The 22,473-nt window shown below is 37.1% G+C and overlaps 1 protein-coding gene across 1 annotated transcript; it reads left to right on the top strand.

The window, feature by feature from the left end:
* The first annotated feature begins 2,749 nt into the window (after positions 1-2,749).
* LOC119529007 (succinate dehydrogenase assembly factor 3, mitochondrial-like) lies at positions 2,750-3,127 on the top strand. Its single transcript, XM_037829141.1, has one exon. The coding sequence runs from the start codon at positions 2,750-2,752 to the stop codon at positions 3,125-3,127; it is 378 nt and encodes a 125-aa protein (XP_037685069.1).
* The last annotated feature ends 19,346 nt before the right edge of the window (positions 3,128-22,473 follow it).

The raw sequence follows: 22,473 nt of genomic DNA, 5'->3' as shown, positions 1-22,473 counted from the left end.
AATAAAAACCTTTTTCACGTCCAGGTTGGTTTTGCTTGTGAGTACTTTTATATCATTTTCAAACATTAATCAAAAGATAAAATAATTAAGATTTAAAATCAAGAAATAATTTAAAATCATTTGATGTTGCATTCAAAGAAATCTATCTCTTAACGAACTGCTTTCCTTTATTTTAAAGGGGCCATTGTCATAAGTCAAATAGCAGTATCAAAACTGGCTGGCATCAAAACGTCAACTACAAATCTACAGTCTCCTAATTGTTCTTTCCATTTCTTTTTTGAACCTCATCAAAAAATCCTCCTTCCTTATCACTGACAGAATTATCTTTCTAAAATAAAATCTGATCACCTCAAGCCTCTGCTTATAGTATATCAATAGTCCATACTTCCTGTACAATCAGTGACATAATGGTTTCCCATCGTAAGATCCATGACCCCTTTCATACCTTTTACCCTGGTCATACTATCTAAAACTTTCCTTTGTATCCAACAACTGTGTTGAGTTGAGCTTCTGCACTTTTGATCACTCCTTTATTTTTTTTTTATAGGCCATGCTCTGCCTCCAAACCTTTCCCATTCTTTTTTTTTTTTCAGTAGTTTTTTAATTCAATTTTATTGAGATGTATTCACAAATGATACAATAATCCACAGTGTACAATCAGTTATTCACAGTACCATTATATAGTTGTGCATGTATCACCACAATTTTGGAACATTTTCATTACCACTCACAAAAAAGAAAAAGAAAAAAAATTAAGGTGAAAAGAACACCCAAAATATCCCATATCACCCATACCTCCCTATTATTCATTTAATTTTTGTCCTCATGTTTCTACTCATCTGTCCATACACTGGATAAAGGGAGTGGCAGCCACAAGGTTTTCATGACCACACAGTCACACAGTGTAAGCTATATAGTTATATAATTGTCTTCAAGAATCAAGGCTACTGGATTGCAGTTCAGCTGTTTCAGGTATTTCCTTCTAGCTACTCCAATATATTAAAAACCAAAAAGGGATATCTGTATAATGAATAAGAAGAACCTCCAGAATGACCTCTCAACTCTATTTGCAATCTCTCAGCCACTGAAACTTTACTTTGTTTCATTTTTCTTACCCCTTTTAGTACAAGAAGGCTTTCTCAATCCCATGATGCCAGGGCCAAGCTCATCCCCACAAATCATGTCCAACATTGCCAAGGAGATTTACACCCCTGGGAGTCACGTTCCACATAGAGGGGAAGGCAGTGAGTTTACCTGCAAAGTTGGCTTGGAGAGGCCGCATCTGACAAACAAAAGAGGTTTTCTGGGGGTTACTCTTAGGCACAATTAAAGTAGGATTAGCTTATCCATTGCAAGAATATGTTTCATAAGGGCAAGCCCCAAAGATCAAGAGCTTGGTCTTCTAGATTGGTAGCCCCCAATGCTTGTGAGAATATCGTTAATTCCCCAGGTGGTGAAGTTTAATCTTTCCATATTTACCCCCAGTCCCTCAAGGGGGCTTTACAAATACATTTTTGTATCAGGGCTTCACATTAAACTTTCAAACTAACCAGATTTCACCCTCTATTCAAGGTTCCATGCAATTATGGTGTTTGAATAAACTGACCATACAAGTTAAATTATATGGTGTGTTGCAAAAAAATATAGCCTGTGCACTGAATAAACATCTCTTCCTTTGGTGTCACACAAAACACCATCAGTATTGTCCTTTACCACTTAGTCTGGTTTACCTTTGTCCTAACCAAGTCCATTTCATTCATATCTCTAATTGAAGTCTGATATCTTTTTTCAGATTCTTTAACATTTGATGTTTGGGGTAATGCTGACATTCATAGCTCCTAGACTCTGGTTCTGTGTCACACAGATACCTAAAGTTCCAGAGAACAGCCAGATTATACACAAAGAGCTCAGCATCTCAGAACCTAGAAGTAGCCATTACAACTCAGGAATAGATGTAACTGCTGTAAGTGCTTACAATCTAGGAAACTTTACAATAAGCCTTCCCCTGATGAACTATGCTTTCAGATTCAATTCTCAGAGTATGCACCTTATAGTTAGGCCACATTAGTGAGACATTATAATGTTTTTCTTTTTATTTCTGATTTGTTTCATTCAACATACTGTCCTTAATGTCCATTCATCTCATAACTTCATTCCTTCTTGTAAAAGCTCAATATTCCATTGCAAGTATACACCACAGTTTGCCATGCTGTTCATCAGTCGATGTACCTTTAGGCCACCTCCTCCATGCACAGCAAATCATGAATGCTGCCCCCATAAACCCAACTGTGTGCAAATGTCCACTCATGACTCTCTCTTCAGTTCTTCTGAGTATATACCCAATAACAGAGTTGCGGGACCATATGGCATCCCCATGCTTCTACCACACTGCCCTCCAGAAGGGCTGTACCATACTACTTCCCCACTAAAGGTGATTAGGTACATCCCTTTCCCCACATTTTCTCCAGCACTTATATCCCTCTGTTTATTTTTACATGGTTTTATTCACACACCATACATTCCATCCTAAGTAAACAATCAAGGGTTCCCTGCATAATCACATAATTATGAATTCTTCACCACTACTATCTATATGAGGACATTTCCATTTCTTCCAGAAATAAGGAGGAAGTGGCAAAAAAAAAAAAAAAGGAAAAAGAAAAAGAAAAAGAAAGGAAAAAATGACTAAAAAGGAACAAAAGAAAAAATAAAATAAAATACAGGCATTCGTCGCTCCATACTCGGCGAGATGCCTAGCCGGCATGTCTCCTGCGTCCGGAGTTTGTATCATTCCATCTTGCTGCTGCACCGAGTTCTACCCCCTGACCTCAAATCCCTGGGGGATCAGTATGTGAAGGATGAATTTAGGAGACACAAGACCGTTAGTTCTGCCGAGGCCAAGCGCTTCTTGCAGGAATGGGAGGCATATGCAGCAATGCTCCGGCAACAAGCTAACGAAAGCAGACACAAATCATATGAAAAAGCACATTTTGGAACTGCCCTCCCAGCAGAAAAAGTGAATGACTTTCGTGATGAACAGATTGGACACTTGCATGAGTTAATGCAAGAAGCTACTAAGCCCTGTAGGCAATTTAGTATTACTGAGTCTACCAAACCAGAATTTTAGTCTATTCAATAAAATGTAGCAAAGCATTTTAAAGCACAGGCTCCATATTTTAACTACCAGTGTTTTCTTTTGTTTTGTTTGGTTTGGATTTAAATACATTTTATCAGCTTTTAGACTTTAAGAATGTCTGGTGTTAATGAAATATTCTTTAATTTTTGGATATTATCAATGCTCTGCTCTATTGGGTTGGTATCACTGGTAGACAATTGAAAAACTACATTATTGGGATAACAGTTATGCTGGTTTGAATGTATTATGTCCCCCAGAAAAAGCCATATTCTTTGATGCAATCTAGTGGGGCAGACATATTAGTGGGGATTAAATTGGAACCTTTGGATTGGGTTGTTTGCACAGAAATGTGCCCCACCCAACTGTAGGTGATAACTCTAATGACATAATTTCCATGGAGGTGTGGCCCCACCCATTCAGGGTGGGCCTTCATCAGTGGAGCCATATAAATGAGCTGACAAACAGAAAGAACTCAGTGCAGCTGAGAGTGACATTTTGAAGAGGAGCTAAAGCCAAGCGGGACACTTTGACAAATGCACAGGAGCTGAGAGAGAAGCTTCAGCTTATAGAGATATTTTGAAGACGGCCATTGAAAGCAGACTCTTGCTCCGGAGAAGCTAAGAGAGGACAAATAACCCAAGTGCAACTAAGAGTGACATTTTTGAGGAACTGCAGCCTAGAGAGGAATGTCCTGGGACAAAGCCATTTTGGAACCAGAACTCTAGAGCAGATGCCAGCCATGTGCCTTCCCAGCTAACAGAGGTTTTCCAGACACCTTTGGCCATCCTCCAGTGAAGGTACCCGATTGCTGATGTGTTACCTTGGACACTTGATGGCCTTAAGACTGTAACTGTGCAACCAAATAAATCCCCTTTTATAAAAGCCAAAAATAAAAAATAAAATAAAAAAATAAAATAAAATACAATTAAATAGTTAGACAGCAACACCAATGCCAAGAATCCCATACTCTTCCCTTATTTCTACCTCTTATAGACATTTAGCTTTGGTATATTGCCTTTGTTACAATTAATGGAAGCATATCACAATGTTACTGTTAACTATAGACTCCAGTTTGCATTGATTGTATTTTTCCCCAATACCATCCCATTTTTTAACACCTTACAAAGTTGACATTCATTTGTTCTCCCTCATGTAAAAGCATTCTTATATTTCTACATTTAATATCAATCACTGACCACTCTAAGGGTCACTAAGTTATGCCATCCCAGTCTTTATTGTCTATCTTTCCTTCTGGTGTCCTACATGTTCCTAACCTTCCTATTTCACCCATACTCAAAGTGATCTTTGTTCAGTGTACTTACAATATTGTGCTACCATCACCCAATATTGTGCTATCAATTTCTGGATCTATACAATCAATTCTGTTGAACATTCTGTACTCCTTCAGCATCAAATGCCTGATTTTTACCCTCTTTCTATCTCCTGGTATTTTCATTTCTACACTCTTTTCCAAACCTCTCTCCCCTGTATTTTCCTATCTGTCTGTAGCAATCTTTTTAGTACTTCTTGTAGAGGAGGTCTCCTGCTCACAAACTCTCTCAATGTCTCTCTGTAAATATTTAAATGCTCCATAATTTTTGAAGGATAGTTTTGCTGGATATAGGACTCTTGGTTGGCTTTTCTCTTTCAGTATCTGAATATACCATACCGCTGCCTTCTCACCTCCATGGTTTCTACTGATAAATCCACACTTACTCTTACTGAGTGTGCTGGTTTGTATATATTATGTCCCCCAGAAAAAGCCATGTCCTGTGATACAATCTTGTGGGGGCAGAGCTATTACTGTTGATTAAGTTGGAATCATTGGATTAAGTCATTTCCATTGAGGTATGGCCCCACCCATTCAACATGTGCCTTGATTAGTTTACTAAAGAAGCTTGTTGTTGCAACTTACAGAGACATTTTGAAGATGGCCATTGAAGGCAGAGTTTTGCTGATGCTTTGGAGTTACTAGCCCAGAGTTTGCCCCAAGAAGCTGACACAGAGACATTTTGGAGAATGCCACTTTGCAACACAACCTGGGAGTAAACAGACACCAGCCACATGTCTTCTGAGCTAACAGAGGTTTTCTGGATGCCATTGGCCTTCCTTGGGGGAAGGTATCCTACTGTTGATGCCTTTGTCTGGATGTTTTCATGGCCATAAAATTGTAACTTTGTAACCAAATAATCCCCCTTTATAAAAGCCAATCCATTTCTAGTATTTTGCAAAACAGCAACATTAGCAAACCAGAACATTGAGCTTCCCTTGTATGTCATGGGTTGCTTTTCTCTTGTTGCTTTTAGAAGCCTGTCTTTGTCCTTGAAATTTGACAATCTGATTAGTAAGTGTCTTGGAGTAGGTTTATTTGGATCAATTCTGTTTGGGGTATGTTGTGCTTCTTGGACCTGTAATTTTATGTCTTTCATAAAAATCAGGAAATTTTCATTGATTATTTCCTCTATTATTCATTCTGCCCCTTTTGCCTTCTCTTCTCCTTCTGGGACAACCATAACACATATACTCATGTGCTTCATTTTGTCATTCAGTTCTCTGAGCCCCTGCTTGTATTTCTCCGTTCTTTTCCCTATCTGTTCTTTTGTGGGTAGGATTTCAGATGTCCTGTCTTCTAGTTCAGTATTCCTTTCTTCTCCCTCTTCAAGTCTGCTGTTATATTTCTCCATTGTGTTTTTCATCTCTTCCATTGTGTCCTTCATTTCCATAAGTTCTACCATTTGTTTTTCAAGCTTATGAATTCTTCCTTACTGTCACCCAGTGTCTTCTTTATATCTTCATCTCTCTTGTCACATTTTCTTCAACTTGTTGATTTGATTTAGAAGATTTGTTTGTACATCTTTAATTAGTTGTTTCAACTCTTGAATCTCATTTGAGGTGTTAGTTTGTTCCTTCGACTGGGCCATATCTTTGTATTTCCTGGTGTGGCTCATGATTTTTTGCTGTCTATGCAACTGATTTTCTTGATTAGTTTATTCTGGAGTTTGTTTGCTCTCTTTTGCCTTTGTTTTTCTTGTTGAAGCTCTTTGATCTCTATATTTCTTTGTTTCTCTCATGGCCAGTTGTCAGATTGGCTCTGTTCCCCAGGTTTCTCACAAAGTCAAGCACCAACCACAGCCTGCCACAGGGATGGGAGGTAGGCACTGGGCACCCCAGCCAGTTCACTGTGTGTGTGATAATATAGATCTGCTGGCTTCCATTGGTGCTCTATTTTCCCTTGCACTTTCCACGTTGTCCAGCAGGTGGTGCTCTTCAGTAACTTAATCATCCTCAGAGGTTGCTTTTCCTCCAAGCACATGCTGGTCTACACAGGTGAGCTGAAACTGTGGGATTCCTATGCCTTCACTTTGCCAGCCAAAATCTGACTCAATGTGGAGCCCCACCTGTATCAGAGTACTCCTTCAGCTGACCCAGTACTCCAGCCATTCCCCAGGCAAGCAAATGACCTCTGCCTGCTGCTTTCCTCAAGGGTGGGGGAAGGGTTTTCAGACCCAGGGCTTGAATGCCATCTCTCTCCACATTTTCTCAGTCTCTTTGTCCCTCACTGATGTTGACCTTGAAATGGCCTCCCCTGTCCCCTGAGTCTTCAAATAGTGGTGGTATATCTCACTGCTGTGAGAGGTTTTAAATCTGTGTTCCTGGTGGGAGGGGTCCCATATGCTGATTTCATGCCTTTCCCACACAGAGACTGAGTGAAGGGTAGGGGAGAGGACTAGCTGGTCTGGGATGGGCAATTCCTACCTGATATTTCTTCTGTTTCTTCAATTCAGCATCTTCATGGCCCTTCTCCAGTCTATATCTTCCTCCAGAGTTTCAAACAATTCAGAATTGACCTTTATATTATTGAATGTCTGGAGAGGGGTTTTTAATAGCTGTTTACATCGCCTTATTGATGATGTCAACCTCCCATTCTTTTTTATCTACAATGTCCCCATCTTTCACAATTAGTCCAAACTTCATATCCATAAAGTTTTTCTTTTTCTCCCCAAAATAATTGTCTATCATTTCCTTTCCTTTGTGTTCTTATCCTTATATCCTTAACTAGTTTCCACTATTGTACTTACTACCACAGATTATAATTTTTAACTTACATGCCAGTTTATCTTGACTATAAACTTCATGATGACAGGAGGCATATCAGATGTTCCTTTGAAAATAGCACCAATCACTGTACTTGATACATTTAACAAACTTAATATAAGCTTTATATAATTAAAGTAGGACAGTTGAAAAGTAAATTAAGTAAAAACAGAAGAAACAAATAGCAAATATGGAAATTTAGAGGGAGATTAAGAAAGAGTGTCATGAATCAGCAGAGGGAGATTTGCCATGAAGATAGTGGCCTCTTCCTTGCACAATCCCTGAGAGGGCTAGAACTGCTGAGAATTACCAGATATTCCAGGAGGGAAAGGATGGCAGGCTACAAGTGGCAAGCATTTCTGACTACTTATAGTAAATTGCCCAAGGGATTAGAAGCTCCAAGTCTGAAATAATTTGTTTCACTTTATTGTCTTGTTTTAAATAGATATTTACTTGCAAAAGTAATTTCACACTCATAATTTTATATCCTTTTGCTTAAACAGAATCCCTCAAATTACATAAACTTCAGACACCACAAAAACTGTACCCACTCCTAGTCAGACAGGAAAACATGAAAATGAAAATTAGACAGGACAAATGGAAAATGTCAGCCATCTGTTCACAAATCTCCCCTCAATAAAAAAAAAAAAAGGCATCTTTACTTCAACAGAATAAAATTGTTGAGATAAGCCAGTTTATAAGATGAGATAGCTCAGTTCAAAACTTGAATATGTGTTATGAGTTAGTTTCATGTCATATATTTCTCTGCCACTATTGTTATTTGTACCTTGATTTATTTAACTATATCCTTAAATACCTTTCTTCTTAATAACTGGGTGAAGTACCTGAAGGAAAAGGTTTTTTCCCATTCCTGTTTGAATTCCAGAACAATATTCAAAATATTTAAAATCAGTATGGTAATATAAGTTGGTATATAAATCAAAAGCTCAAAACTATATTCTCTTTTATTCTCTAAATAAATTAAGCTACATTTTCAAACACTAAGTGATACAAATTATAGCACTGATTTTTCATTAAACTATTCTAATGACTTCCAAAACATTTGTTGGTTTTTAGAAATTGTTGCTACCAGATTTGTTTGACATGGCTGTCGGAGTCATGATTTGACATAAGGAAAAACATCAAATTTTCCAACATTTCCTCATTAAATTGTTAGACGTTAGATGACTTATAGTCTAAATTTCTCTTAATATTGACAATATAATTCATAACTCTTTTTTGGTGGAAAAAATAGCAATTACATTAAAACCTTATATAGCTCTTATAATGATGTCTGGTATTTTAACATATTCAAAATATTTCTTATTGAATATATTTGCCAGGTATGGTTGCAATAATGTTGCAAAACCAATGACCGAAAAGCTCAATGTCCTATAATGATAAGCATTTATTCTTTTGCTGCTGGATCTGCAGATCCACTGGGGTTTTGGCTAATCTAAGGTAGACTAATCCAGGTGCCTCTCTTTTAGACTACATGTTGTCTGGGCAGGACTCCAAGCTGAAGGTTAGGTTCAGATCAGCTACATGTATCCAACATCAGTCTGGAACTAGTAGTTATCCAAAAAATCTTATTGCAGTGACAGAAACAACAGAGTGGCAAATGGAAATATCCAATGCCTTTCACAGTCTCTGTTAGAACCAGAGCACTGTCACTTCCACCTGTAATTCATCTAGTATCCAAATTAATTAAAATATGTTTAGAACATGCCCTGTCTCAGATCAAACGCTATATAATATGCATTTGCTTTCTTTTTAATTAAAAAAATAATAATACTGTTAATGAAATGACCAACAAACATTAGATTCATTTTAATGATCTCCTTTCAATAAATAAAGGTAAATTTCAATTGGATGTCGAAAGTAGAACCTGCATCCTAGGATTACCAGATCCTTAATCCCTCATCAAGTCCCCATCACTCCCCCCAAATCTTGTCATGGTATGTCCAGCCCTGTTGCATAGCTAAGAGCAGTATGACAGTGGTATCTCCATTGATGCTTGCCTACCTTCTCTTCAGAATTTTCCTTGGATCTCAAACTCTAAGTCCTAAAAAAAGCTAGAGTTCCCTTAAGGTATCACAAAAGGGCAACTCAAACATAAAGAGTGGAAAGGGAAAGTCTCTAGTGAAAGGGAAACAGACCAAGTAGCAGGAGCCAGATAGTAAAGAAGCATTAGTCCCCTTGGATTCCATCACAGCTAAAGGGTTGTAATCTATTCAAATGGTTTCTCGGTAATGCCCATGGTGGGGTAACGCCCACAGCAGGGCACAGTTTAGTCTTGTAAGTTGGGCTACTACCCAGTAGAGGTGGCTGTGAAGCAAGGTATGTATTAAATGGGCAAACGGCTTCTGCATGGACTCTATCTACATTTACAGCTGAAGCAGGATCATGGATTTTCCCTGAGTCCGGTTTATACCTTTAGTTGCTCCGTCATAGTAGAGGTGGATCTAGAATGAGGTCTAGAGAACAGCTGGCAAAGGGGAAGGGAAGAAAAACAATATGTAAACATTTTAATATATTAATAACTGATACTGGAGTACTGAGACATATCAGTTGTGTCTCCGCCTTGTTTGAATCCCCCATATCCAGGACAGTGCTTGGTACATTGAAGTTGTTGAAAGATAACCTGTTAAGTTGCTGTAGGTTTAGGAGTGTAATGGAATGTATTGAATCACAAGCATCTTTTCATTTGTAAAGTGGAAACAATTATATCTGCCAAATATCTTGAACGTAGTTGTGAATTAATAGTGAGCTAATGGACACTAAAGCATGGCATAGTACTTAAGTGAAGAACACAAGTACATTTGAATATGAATGTTTGCACTTTTTAAGAGAGAAAGAGAGAAAGGCATTAGAGTGTCTGGCCTATGATCAAGTCACTCACTTTACCAGACTTTCTTTTCTCTCAGTGAAAGAAAGAAGGTACTTGATCTTGTTTAATCTTGTTGTCAATTGGACTTCCAGGTAAACAGACAAATTATATTTTCTAGAAGGGAAAGTTCTTTTACACAGAGTGTCATTTTCAAAATGTTGTTGGTTGAGGGTTACTTTTAGTAAATAAACTCAAATTTATGATTTTATGAGACCCGGCTCCATGTTGAAAGTCAGGTAAGATACACAACTCTCTAGGGGTACAAAATGGAACTATTTCATAATTTAACCCCTCCATCTCCTGCGTGTAGCAATAACCCATGAAGCCTTTCCTGAAAACTCCTCTATTAATTCTGGGCCAAAGATGCATATTTGATGTGAGAAGAAAGAACCTGGGAAAGCTCCTTCAATGTTCCACATCCCTCTCATCTCTATCCAAGTTTCTTGAACTGTATCCTTGAAAGTATTAGTAAAGCTTCATACTGCATAAGGTCTTGGATTCACTTGTATCTGGTTTCTTAATCCAATTCTCGAACAGTGCAGTATCTGAATGTTGTCCTTTCCCATTTTTTTTTTACCTTTACTCACAGAGACATGTGGGGTAGGAAAATGATAAAAACAGAAACTTAATAGCCTCTGTCAGTTCCTCTCTGCCTACTTGGTCTGAATCATGGAATATTGTTTCAAGATTAACAAAGCCTAAAAGATTTGGTATTAATAAATCTTTGTATCTATAAAAGTGGACTTACAAAAAAAGGTGAAAGGTAGATAGAACAATTTATTTGCAAAATAAAGTGAAGAATCCAGTGTTCTGGAATGGAGGTGCCGGGAGAGGTTTGGGAGTGTGTGATGGGAGGGAAGCTAGACGGTGTAAAATGCCCACCACACCAACCCTTCAGTAGAGTCTGAAGCACAAAAACGCTTTCTGTGAGTAATGTTCAGTTTGAAACTAAGACAGAAACAACGATAAAAACTATTTCACATCTGTGTGAAATAACCCAGGACGGTAAAATGAGCCATCATGGAATTCATTGGAATAAGGAGCTTAGGGAACAATATACCTAGAAAGGAGAAAGAAAAAGGGAAGAAGAGAAGGAGATGGAGGGGCTGCCATTCTTCTTCCCCAGAAACTCCATAGAGATTTGCAGGAATTTAGGAGTTAATTGTCTGTATGATGGATTTTGAATCTGCAAACAGTGATTCACAGTGAAAGCTGCATTCCGTTTATAAGAAAGTCAGTTCATATTTGATGTAGCAACATATATTTTTGAAATCCTAAGTGTGGGACAATGGTTTAGAGCATTTACTTTAAAGAAAACACATCTGACTCACCCTTCAGGAAGATGAAGAAACACAAATATTCTGATGCACTTACCTCATAGCGTAGCTATATAATAACATCAAGTTAAGGAGCTTCCTAAGCAGCATGTACCACTCTGACATATAATTTTATAATTTCCATTTCTCCAGGTATCATATTTACATTTTCATTTACTAATATTAAATTGAATATATACTAATACTTAAAGATTGACTCTAAAAATAATCATATCTACTAACCCAGTTACCCATTAGTATAGCCAAACACCCCAAAACTTAGGGACTTAGAAAACCACCTTTAAATGTATTTATAATTTTTTGATAGACTTTCTGAGCAATTATTTGGCCCCACATGATGTCACCAAGGTCACTTAGAGGCATTCAGCTCATAGCTAGGGTGGTCAGTTAGGTCTGAGTCAGGCTCATTCGAGTGTTTGGGATCATGGCAGGGCAGATCCCATAGGTCCCTCTTTCACAATACGTAATCTCAGGGCATCTCCACATAGTCTTTTCAGGAGTATAGTTCTATCTACACTATAGTGTAAGGCACTGAGAGGGAGGTTTCCAAGAGACAGGAAGTGGAGGCTACCAGTCTTTTAAGACTTTGGCCCCAAAGCTGGCATAACGAATTCTTCTATATTCTGTTGATTGAGGAATCACAGAGCCCACTAAGATTCAAATGGAGGGGACCTTGAACCCTCCTGCCAATCGGAACAGTATTAAAGAACTTCAATCCATTTTATGATTTAATCTAAAATTGTAATAGTCCAGCCCATTAAATTCATAAATGTAAGTTTTATATTTATAGAATTTTAGTATTTTTCTTATGCCATTGTACAATTTAACTGATTAAAAGTTCCATCTATCTATATAAACTAAATAAATTCCTTGAAATATGCTTTACTAATCTAACTCAGGCAATGCATGACCTTTTTACAGTCTTTCTCTTTTTCTTTAAATAAAAAACACCTAACATTTATTTGGTATGAAAGCTGACACCTCTATAACTCTCTGTTTGGATTTGGAGTTGCATAGGGAAAAATAAGGCACATTTTCTTTTGTCAGGTAAAAGCTGCAGAATATGAATTATGTTGATTTATAATAGACATGTCATTTCCAACCTTCCAATCTTTGCAGTCTGAAAAACAAATTCCACTAGTCATAGACATCCTTTTAACTGTACATATGCTCCACCTTAACCTTGAGTCCCCTCCAGGTAATTCTGCATGCTGATTTGTTCTGGTCTGACATCTCCTTTGTGTGCTGGGATTTAAGTTAACCTTTTATACTTTTATAACAGATGCCACATACACTCTAGTCAGGGATTTGGTTAATTGCATCTCTGACAGAGAGACTACCCTCAGTTGCAAGGGATTAAAAAAGATTCAGGAAATCAACAACAGGTAAATTAGGAGAGGATCAGAGACTTCCCCACTGGAAAAAAAATGTAAATGTTAAAAGCTTGATCTGATCCTTAGGCTCACGCATATTTCTAAAATAGGATTTGTCAATTGCAAATGCAGAAGTAGCTCCAATTTGATATTAGTGACTTTGTTTGATATGCTGAAACCTTAAAGCAGGAGAACTGACTGCCAAGTATTGATTTAAGAGTATTGACAAAACAAGGCTTCACAGTGAGGACATCCTCTCGAAAGGCTCCACACAGAGACTCTGTAATTACAGCTTCAGTCTCTACAGATCATGTCTCCTGCCCTGCTGGCCTGTGGGAAAGAAGCCATCGTCAAATGAGAAGGTTTCTCAAAGGCTTAGGGATAACAAATACCCTTTGCATCATACATTTTACTAAACCTCACTCCAGCAGTGCACACTACTTTACCATGACTTCTTAGAAAATAACATTTTGCAGATGGACTCTCTTCTTAACAAGGTATCAGGTAAAGGTAAGTCACATCCCTTAATTAATTGTGAGACATAGCAAACCAGATGACACGCTGATCACCATAATGAATTCATAGCCATCACATACTGTTGTAAAAGCTTAAATAAATGCTGATATTTTGTTGTAATTATGTAATCCAAATGTATGTTTTATTAGAGGTAGCATCGATGTCCGAGAACAATGTTCTACACAGTAGAGTCTAACTTATCCTGGGGGATAATTTGGCAATTATTTGGGATACAGGCAAGAAATATTAGCACTTCTGATTACATTTATTTTTAATTCATCCTTTTTAAAGATTTCTGTATGCTGTCTAATGTACATATAATATTTTATAAAGTTGTATGACTACATACTTTATAAAAATGGATGATAAATACACATGTAATAGAAGTGCATGCTCAAAAAAATTAAAGCTAATGGTGGTGTATAATTTTTAAAGTTTGGCAAAACTTAACCTCAAGCAGTGGAGCTATTCAAATTGTAAATATGACATTCTGATTTTAAAAAGAGCACCATGAGGAATAGTATTTGTCATAGTAGCAAGGAAAACTAAGATACTCACTTTCCACTTCCCTCTTAAGAAATCAGCCTCTCTCTTGCCTGACAAACATGGAGGTCTTGTTGAAACTTGCTCGTCTTCATTCCTCAGTTTCTCCCTCTCTCTAGTAGGAAAGCCTTATGTTGCTGTAGTTTTGCCTCGCTGGTAATAGTATGCAAGTTTGTTTAAACTCCAAACTCTTCTCTCACTGAAGCTGAAGTGTGTCTCCATCATTCCCATCCCAAGTCTTACCTTGTAAACTTTACATAAATGTATGTCTCAAACAAAAGCCTTCTTTCACGGTAGCATTTTGCTCTCCCCTTATTTAATTTCCTTTATCCCCATTCTTTGTGCCTTCCACTTAACTTTCCACCCAAACATCTTCTGCTCCACCAGCACACACATGCACACACAGGCTAGAAACACTTAACAAACACTAAGGCTCAATTTTAGACTATAGCTACAAAAATCTAAATTTGAGCTACAACACAGATCTTTTTCTTTCCTGCACACTGCTGAGTTGTCCTCTCATTATTATTACTGGAAAACAAACGTGTGTCCTACAGCAAGACATATAAGAAGTAAGGAAGAATAATCAATGACAGAGTATAATGTTACCAAGTTAATCACCATAGAAAGCTCAAGAGGAGGCCACAAGGCAGGGGAAATAGACCAGAGAGGATAGACATCTGAAAGGGCACCTACAGAGGCTTAGTGAAGAGCAACATTTTCTCATCTGCAAAGGCAAGGAATAAAATCAATTGACTCCCAAAGAGTAGATAAAGTCATAATTAGCTAATTTGCTATTCTAACAATATATTTCCATCGTTGGAGATAGCCAAGTAATTGACTCAAGTTAATAGTTTCCACTTTCAATGTCTCTTTTTATGTCCATTTAGATAAAGACATTAAATGGTTGAGTTCAAATAATTATACAAATGATTCATGAAAAAATGTTCATTGATGTGCAAGTATTTAGGGGGGGCTGAAGTATCCAATCTGAGCTATAAATATTGGTCAGATTCACTCAAAGCTGTTCATGTATTATCTTCTGTTATTGCATAGCTAAATATGAAACTGCCTATCTTTACCTAGTATCCAGATTGAAACCTATTAAATAGGACTTTCTTTTTAGAACTCTAAGTATATCAATCCCAGGTTGTAAGTAGTTCATATTATTATACTTTTGAGTCAGAAACCAACTTATAAAATGTTTTAATCTAAGTTTTGAATATTTTCACTATGGTATTGCAATTAAAATACTAGTATATCTCAATAATCAAATGATACCATTAAAAATATTAAATGTTTTCAAGTACAAAACAATAAGTAAATAATCAATATTTTTCTTTAACCACAAAACCAATGACTGTAAGGCTAAGCACTCTATTTTCAATGAACATTTCATTTTAAAATTATGTTGCATCAAACATTTACAGCTAATTATGTAATACACAAACATTTACAGCTAATTATATGCTAAAAATTGTCAAATTTCCCAACATCATGTTGATTATCATAAACCCAAATCTTTAAAAAATCATTATATAGTAAATGACACTCTAGGAAATATCACCTTATGCTGTTCTTTTTTTTCCCTTCTCCCTAACGATCAAGTTTTTACTACTGAATATTAAGAGTGATGATTTCTGTATTCCTGATTACAAAAGCAGCCAATGTAGAGTCACTGGATTCCACAAACATGTGATCTTAAAAGAGGATTTCAGTTTTTCTCCAGAAACTGTACATTATAAACTTCAGCCACTTCACACTACTTCTATCTATAGTGTAATGAACAAATATATAAAAAATGTATCAGGAAATCTCAGGCTTAAAACAACAAAATCAAAAGAGAAGGACGAAAATGGGTCCTATGAATGACTCAAGTCCAAAAACAGAATAAATGAGGAAGTTATGATAAATTCACTGAAATAGCTTACATTAGCATGGTGTCTTAGTTTCCTAGGGCTGCCATAACAAATTAACACAAAAGTGGTGGCTTAAAACAACAGAAATTTGTGTCTCACTCGGTCTATTTTTCTGGTCTGAAGTAAGGAGTCAGCAGAGCCACGCTCCCTCTGGACCCTGTAGGGGAGAATCCTTCCCTGCCTCTTCTAGCTTCTGGTGGTTTGCAGGAAACCCTGGCATTCCTTGGCTTGCAGGTGCAGCACTTCTATTTCTGCTTCAGTCTTTACATGGGGTTCTTCCCTCTGTCCCTGTCTCTTCTTTTCTTAAAAGGACAACATTCACATTGAATTAAGGACCCACCGTATTCCAGTATGATCTCATCTTACCCAATTTCATGTACAACTGCCCTATTTCCAAATAAGGTCACTTTTTGAGGTCCTGGGGGCTAGGACTTCAACATAGCTTTTTGGAGAATACAATTCAATCCATAACAGGTGGTAAAGTGGAACAAGGGACAGGCTAGCACAGAGCTGGGCATAGTCTAGTGTTACAGGTGACTGGTATTTAACATACAGATAATGACCCAGGCACACTCACTAAGTCTGCATTTCAGAGGGTTGAGTTTTATGTAAGTTTTGAGAGATAGACTGAGGGAACATGGAGTTTCACATGTGCCAGGGTAAGAGAATTTAGGGATTATTTTATTTTTGCAATACATTACAAGGCAATATGCCTTAGTCAGGGAAAACTTTGTTATGATTAAATTTGCTGGTTATTTCATGTTAAACTACTTAAAAGTGTTACCATTTTTCATTTGCAAAACATTAATTGGCGCTTCCATTCTAGTAGGTAGAGATAGACAGACAATAAACAAAAACTAACCATTAGAAGAGATAGGATATCAGCAGATAATGATGGGGAAAAGTAAAGAATGAAATGGATACAGGGATTATTGGAATGGATTCTATTTTAAATTCAGTGGCTAGTAAAATTCTCATTAGGAAGATGCCATTTGAGAGGAGACCTAAAGGAGATGAGCCTAGGATACCCTAAGAAGGATCATTTTGGTGGAAACAATATGTAGAAAGGCCCTGAGGCAGTAGCACACTTGATGGGTTGAAGAAATAGTACAACATAGTGGAAAGCAATTGTCAAGGGGGTCAGTGATAAGAAATAATGTCATAGAGGTAGTTTGTTGCAGGCCCAACAAGACTTTATGGTCCATTTTAAGACTGGCTCTTCCTCTGAGTAAACTGGGAAACCTTGAAGGATTTTGACCAAAGGAGCAACTCAATAAACTTACTTTTTGAAAAGATTACTCTGGCTGCTCTGTGAGAACCAACTGCATGGGGCAAAGGTAAAAACGTCAAAACCAAGTAAAAATAAAGGCAATTTGGATCAAGATGATAGTAGTGTAAAAGGTGAGAAGAGCTCTGATTTTATTCATATTTTGCAAGAAGAACTGATATTTTGAAAGTAGCGTGAATGAATAGAAGGACAACATTACATAGGATGAACAGAAAACTCTCTGAAGAGACAGGTAAGGTCCAAAATCAGATTGATGGGAAGGTATAAGCTGTCAAGTACAGGAAGAAAAGTGCCAAGAGGAAAAAAAAGCATATTCAAAAGTTTAAATTTTGGAACACATGCATCATACTTTAGGAATAGAAGAAAGGTTACTATTAACTTGAAGACAGAGTCTGAGTGATCATAATAAGCAATGTATTTTGAGAACGCATGGCCCAGAGCATTCAGGGCCTTCTAAATCAGGATAAGAAGTTTGTTTTTATTTCTAGGTATGAAGGGAAATCATTAGATGTTATTAAGCAAATGAGTGACATGGAATTATTTGCACTTTCAAAAATAACTTTGGGCACAATGTGAAAAATGGGCTTTAGGGATAAAGAGTAGGGCAGGAGCTCAGTTAGAAGGCTATGGCAGTAGTCCCAGCAAGGGATGGTGGTAGCTTTCACTGGCAACATGGAAACCAGAAGCCATATTACTGGATACAAGGAAGAGGAAGAGAGATGAATCAAGGGTGACTCCTAAGTTTTTATTTGAGCAAGCAAGTATATGACTTAGGGATATGGAAAAGATCCAGTGAAGGAAAAGATTAGAGCTGGGATAAAGGGTTTTGTTTCAGATACTTTAAATTCAAGATTTAGCTACATCAAGGTAACCATGGGATTTAAAGACTGGACATAAAAAGAGAAGAAAGGGCCTCAAATTTTGAAATAATCATGTTATGAGTCAGAATAAGATTACCTATGGAGAATATAGATAAGGAAGAAAAGAGAAGAGGGGAGAAGAGGGGAGGGGAGGGGAGAGGAGAAAAGAAAGGGAAGGGGAGGGAAGGGAACAGAAGGGGATAAGAAGGGAAAAATAGAAATAAAAAGGAAGGGTGGGATAAAAGATAAAGGGCAAGAATTCAGGACCAAGCCTATATCATTACAGCATTTGGAGAACAGAAAAAACAAAGACAGCAAAGGAGATGAAGAAGGAGGAGCCAGTGAGGTAGAAGAACATGTTGTCTTTGAAGTCAAAAGAAGAAAGAGAAATAAAGAGAAGGGAAAGTGCAAGTATGCACAATTCCGCTGAGAATTTGAGTAAAATAAGAATAGGGGTGTGACCACTGATTTTGACATGTTGAGTTTGCTGTGACATCCTTAAGAACAGTGGGGTGGAAGGATGTAGAATAGATGAGGAAAGAATGAGAGACAAGGCAGTAGAAATAGTGAGAAGGGGACACTTTCAGTAAGCTTGGTAGAAAAGTAGGACACTAACTAAACTGGGGATTTGGTCAAGGGAAGGGATCTTAAGATAAATTCTAAGCTCCATGGTGGCCAGGGATTCTGTTTTGCTCTCTACTCTATCCCTAGCACTTTGTATAGTGCTTTGCATACAATAAGTGTTCAAAGTATTTGTTGAATGAAAGAATAAGTAAATATATTTTATAAATGCAAACCTGGTTACATGAAGATGGATATACTCACTCCACACGCATACCTGCATTTACCACTATGCCATCCCACTGGTGTAGAAGCCAGAGAGCCAAGGGTGACCTAATTCTTTTCTTCAACTAACTTATTTCTACTTTCTTTTCAGTTTCATATTGTTTCATCCCCTCAGGGAAGCCTTTCCAGATCCCTATTTAGATTTGGAATCTTCTCTTCATGCTGCTATAGTTGTGGTTTTTACATGGCTGTCTCTCTGTTATGACCAGTCACAAGCTCCCTGATGGTGAAGTCTATGCCCTATTTGATGCTTCACCCCAGTTTCTAGCAAACTGTCTGACATAAATCAGAAATCAATACACATTTGATGAATGCATAATAAATGACATTCTTACTGGGAATATAATATATGGTACTGTATAGTTGGCATATATATTCTGATCTTCTTGGTAGTACTGTTTCTCATTTATTTCTCATTATACAGTAATCTATGACTGGTTAATATTCTGGCTTATCAGGTTCTTGTGGGTTAGTGAGTATGATCCAATCCCTTACAACTGAAAAGAAAGATTGAATCCCTTTTCTGGATCATGCAAATTTGGGAAGTTGGATCTTAAAACCAAGAGGTGGAGACTTAGCCACCATCACTCTGCTCCAATTTAACTAGCATAAGATACTAAAATGTAATCATTTATGATTTAACCTCAAAAGTGTGAATTAAAAAGATGTTTTCCTATTTTCCTGAGTGACTTGAACCCTTACAAATGAAACTTAAAATTAGATTTCCTTTACATTTCATATTGTTACTGAGTCTTCCTTTTAGCAATCATATTAAACCAAACAATGAGACAATAGACACTGTCACAATATAGGACAATATTTGTTTAACTATCTTTTTATTTAATATCCAGATTAGATTTCTCCTAATGGAATGCAATTTTTAAACCTTCAGTGGTGAGTTCTCATCCATAGTCTTTATTGTTATAGAAATTGTCACTAAATGAATCAACTATAATTTCTTTCAACATGTATTCTTATATTCCATGAATTCAAAGCTACCCTGTTTGAAAGTTGTTTCTTCCTTTCTTTTCTTCTTTCTTTCCCTTTCTTTCTTTCTTTCCTTCTTTCTTTCTTTCTTTCAACTATAGTCCTCTGGTCTTTCATTCTTGTTAATATTGAGCATGAAGTATGATGCCTTTAAATACCAATAGCCATACTAGTTCATTAATAATTCATAAATATCTTTTAGCATGTAATCCATAGAAATAAGCCTTGCCCCTTGAATCTGGAATTAAAGTCATAGGAACAACGAGAAAAGCAGCCTTGGAAAATAGCTGTCTGTTTCTACAACCTTATAAAAGTCGGCTGGTTAGTTGAAGTTCATGTCAGCTCCATGCCAAGAAGGAAAAGCTGTTAGAGGCACCCTGTGGATCCAAATTCCATTTGATTTATTTTACTTACATTTTAACAATGTTTTAGGAAGTAAATCTCTTGAGAAATTCTGTATCATTTGCAAGATGGGCTGCTGAATCTTAAAAAGGAACCAGTCCCAAACATGACAAGTGTCATTCTCAAAGGTGAATTTTTTAAATATTTATAGTTGCCAGTCAAAAAATATGGCTACATTCATAGAAATATGATTGCAATTCTAAGTGGAAAAACAATCCATGGGTAAAATTTTATGCCTTTTTAAAATAAATCAAAAAGCAGTTCTAAGGATAACAGGTATTACTTTAAGGGCAAAGGTATTTTTATAAAGCTACGTTTAATTCTCCTAATAATGAATAGGGAATTCATTATAATGTAGATAAAAATATTTCATTTCTGTGACTGCCTCAGCTAATTTAATCTGCTGCACTCTATATTGCAAAATATAATAAGTGCATATCAAATACATTGAAGCTGAAAACTTGCCTTCAGTCAGGACCATATCACAGTATATTCTGTGAGATATGTTGATTAATAGTATTATATAAATGGGGGGCTAAATACAATATTTGTATGTTATTCAAACTTTTATCCTCACTTTCCTTAAAATGCTCAGTGTATATTCTAAGTAGGAGTTAGAAGAATATCTACTGAAATGTCCAGGTTTATATCCCACTGTTTAAGGCGAGAAACAAGAAAATTGAATACTGTCTTCCTTTCATTCTGCTCCAGTAGCCTGGACCTGTATCTGCCAGATTTGATCAAAATCTCTGTGATTATTAGCAAGTAAGGAATTTATTAGATATTAAATAATTATGGAGATGTTCAGCTCCACCCTTAAGCAGGCCAAATTCATTCCAACCAAACAGCCTTTGCTCTAGTGTGTCGCCTCTGCCTGGGACTCCTTTCAAAAGTTTTCTCATAGCTGGTTCCCAGTTTCACCCAGGTCTCAACTAAACAGTTACCTCCACAGAACAGACTCCTTGACACCCTATCTAATGAGGTTTCCTCCATAACTCACTATCTTTTTATCACATGTCACTTCTATTAACAAGTCTCATTACTTCTTGACATCTAAAGGCAAATTAAATGGGTAAATTTTTAGTTATCTTCTTCACCAGTATATAAACTTCATGAAGGCAGATTTTTTTTGGTCTTGTTCACCATTGTATTCCCATAACCAAGAATAGTATCTGGCACATAAGAAACACTAAAATATTATTTGTTGAATGACAGAATGAATCAATGGCCAGGATGGTAGTTGTTCCAGTTTGCTAATGCTGCCTTTTTGCAAAACACCAGAAATGGATCAGCTTTTATAAAGGGGGTTTATTTGGTTAAAAAGTTACAGTCTTAAGGCCATATAGTGCCCAAGGTAAGTCATCAACAATTAGGTACCTTCACTGGAGGATGGCCAATGGTGTCTGGAAAACCTCTGTTAGCTGGGAAGGCACGTGGCTGGCGACAGCTTCAGAGTTCTGGTTTCAAAACAGCTTTCTCCCAGGACGTTCCTCTCTAGGCTACAGTTCCTCTAAAATGTCACTCTTTGTTGCTCTTGGGACATTTGTCCTCTTTTAGTTTCTCTGGAGAAAAAGTCTGCTTTCAACGACCATCTTCAAACTGTCTCTCATCTGCAGCTCCTCTCTTAGCTCCTGTGCATTCTTCAAAGTGTCCCTTTTGGCTGTAGCAAGCTTGCTCTTTCTGTCTGAGCCTATATAGTGCTCTAGTAAACTAATCAAGGCCCATGCTGAATGGGCAGGGCCACACCTCCATGGAAATTATCTAATCAGAGTTATCACCTACATTTGGGTGGGTCACATCTCCATGGAAACACTCAATCAAGAATTACAATCTAATCAACATTAATGCATCTCTCCACACAAGATTGCGTCAAAGATAATGGCATTTTGGGGAACATAATACATTCAAACTGGCACATTCCACCCCCTGGACCCCAAAATGACATGATCTTTCCATATACAAAATACATTCATCCCATCACAATATCACAAAAACTTAAATCATTTCAGTAATAATAGTAGGTACAAGATCCCATCAGAATCAGTTACAGGCATGGTCTGTCCCAAGGCATAGTTCCCCACTAGCTGTGGACCTGTGAAACTTATAACAAATTATGTACTGCCAATATACAAAGGAGGGACAGTCATAGGATAAACATTCCCATTGCCATAAGGAGAAACTGAAAGGAAAACAGGACCAAAACAGTTCCTAAAACCTGCGGGGCAAACTCCATTAGATTTCAAAGTCTGAGAGTCATTTACAGAATGATGTTGCATCCTTG

Source organism: Choloepus didactylus, chromosome 3 (assembly GCF_015220235.1).
Source record: "Choloepus didactylus isolate mChoDid1 chromosome 3, mChoDid1.pri, whole genome shotgun sequence".
NCBI lineage: Eukaryota > Metazoa > Chordata > Mammalia > Pilosa > Megalonychidae > Choloepus > Choloepus didactylus.
This window is presented reverse-complemented; position numbering and strand designations above follow the sequence as displayed.

Bases quoted from the DNA above. Each gene is read 5' to 3' on its own strand.
- LOC119529007 (XM_037829141.1), top strand. From the start codon at position 2,750: ATGCCTAGCCGGCATGTCTCCTGCGTCCGGAGTTTGTATCATTCCATC.